The 2153-nt window shown below is 37.8% G+C and overlaps 1 protein-coding gene across 1 annotated transcript; it reads left to right on the forward strand.

Annotated features, from left to right (window-relative positions):
• Nucleotides 1–223: 223 nt before the first annotated feature.
• On the forward strand, nt 224–1217 carry LOC134277746 (uncharacterized). The gene is made up of 2 exons (XM_062760060.1): nt 224–290; nt 334–1217. Exons 1-2 carry the CDS (start codon nt 224–226, stop codon nt 1215–1217), a joined length of 951 nt encoding a protein of 316 aa, XP_062616044.1.
• The last annotated feature ends 936 nt before the right edge of the window (nt 1218–2153 follow it).

Below are 2153 nucleotides of genomic sequence, written 5' to 3' on the forward strand. Positions count from 1 at the left end.
AAAATAAAATAAAATAAATAAATAAAAATAATAATAATAATAATAATAAAAAAATAATAATAATAAATAAATAAATAAATAAAAAATTAGGCTAACTTTATAAAAAGAAATAATAAAGCATGTGAGAATGAGGAGATAATTAATTTAAATTTCTTCTTACAAATATAAAAAATAATATATATATATATATAAATAAAGAGTTTTCTTTTCTTTTCTGAACACGATGCCACCGAGAGCTAAGAAGCGTAGAATGGCTCAACCAGCAGCGACTGCCACACAGCAGCCAAGTGGTAGTCAGGCTACGGTGTCTGTGAATTCCGACGACAAGTGCAGGGCCATCCTTTGCACCGACCACCTCTGGAGCAACAATCTCAACTCCAACAGATGTTGGTACCACCCCTGCTCCTGTCCCATCAATACATATGATTGGTATGAATGTTTCTAGCACAGTCAAACAACGTATTATTAGTGGGCAGTATATTGATTTGGCCACATTGGTAACACCAAAATCAGGGTCTGATGAAAAGAAATTAGTTATGAATAGTATGGGTGAGATAATTTATAAAGATGCCAACCCAAAAAAGGTAGAAAATATTGAGCAATGGACTGACCTTATGCTCATATTTGCAAGTGTGTACTTGAGTGCACATCCCGCCAAGACTCTTGACCTACTTAAGTACATACAAACCGTAAGAATGGGTGTTAGCAGGGGGGCTATATCTTGGAAAGAATATGATACGCAGTTTAGGCTGCGCAAAGAGCAAAATCCTGTGTCTTCTTGGGGTGAAATTGACTCGGAATTATGGTTGATGTATATGCATTCTGGGCCCGCTTATAACGTAACAAATGCACCCAAAACCAATAATGATAATTGCTTCAATTTCAATTACAAGGGATCTTGTGACAAATTCCCATGCATGTATAAACACAGTTGTATTCGATGTGGTAGTAACCATCCACAGATACATTGCCTTACACAAGCCTCAAACACTGGGTCCCCACAAATATTTCGCCAACAAAATTCAAGTGGTCAATTCTATGGACAGTCAAGTTTTCGTCCACAAACCACCAATGCAAATACCAACTATAAGGGGTATTCAACCAATGCAAATACCAATTATAGGGGGTATTCCAGCAGCAACACCCAGCGCCCCACCTACTCAAGACCAAGATTCCGCACCCCGCAATCTATGGCGTCTAGGTTCAACGCCTATTAATGTACACGCCCTTAAAAAATGTCTCGTCCACTATCCTAACAGAATCATAGCAAATCGCCTAATCCAAGGGTTCTCTCAAGGGTTTAAACTTCATTATCATGGGCCTAGATTACCAATTCAATGTAATAATTTGAAATCCGCGGACGATCATCCTAATGAACTTAAAGAAAAATCGATAAAGAAATTGAAATGGGGAGGATACAGGGTCCTTTCACGAAAATACCAATTTCTAATCTTAGGTTATCTCCAATTGGGCTAGTGCCAAAGGGGGATAATTTGGGCTGGCGTCTAATAACGCACCTCTCTTTCCCGAAGTTTAGTAGTGTAAATTCATACATAGATCCTTGTGAAACTGCTGTACAATATTCATCCTTTGATTCAGTGATTCAGATGATTGCTAAATTAGGGAAGGGGGCTTTCATAGGTAAGCGAGATATAAAATCCGCATTTCGACTTCTTCCAATATTTCCCGGCGATTTTGATCTCCTGGGTTTTAAATTTCAGGGTAATTATTTCATAGACAAATGTTTACCTATGGGGTGCTCCATTTCGTGTAAGGTTTTCGAGGATTTTTCTACAATTTTGCAGTGGGCTACGATACAGCGCTCTAAAACATCAACAATGGATCATTATCTAGATGATTTTATATTTGCTGGGAGGGATGCGCATTCCTGTCAAGATCTTATGTCGAATTTTCAAGACGTCTGCGATGATATAGGTGTTCCTATTGCCGAGGACAAATCTGAAGGCCCTACTATGGTTATGACATTTTTAGGTTTTGAGATAGATACTTATCATATGCTAGTTAAGATCCCCAATTCAAAATGCTTAGAGCTACAGGGTATTTTACACCATCTCGTTGTTCAACGCAAGATGACACTCCAACAATTACAATCTGTTTTAGGTAAACTGAATTTCTTTACAAGAGCCATAAGA

The sequence above is a fragment of the Saccostrea cucullata genome, unplaced genomic scaffold (assembly GCF_032062105.1).
Source record: "Saccostrea cucullata isolate Sc308-1 unplaced genomic scaffold, CSIRO_AGI_Scuc_v1 ctg1189, whole genome shotgun sequence".
NCBI lineage: Eukaryota > Metazoa > Mollusca > Bivalvia > Ostreida > Ostreidae > Saccostrea > Saccostrea cuccullata.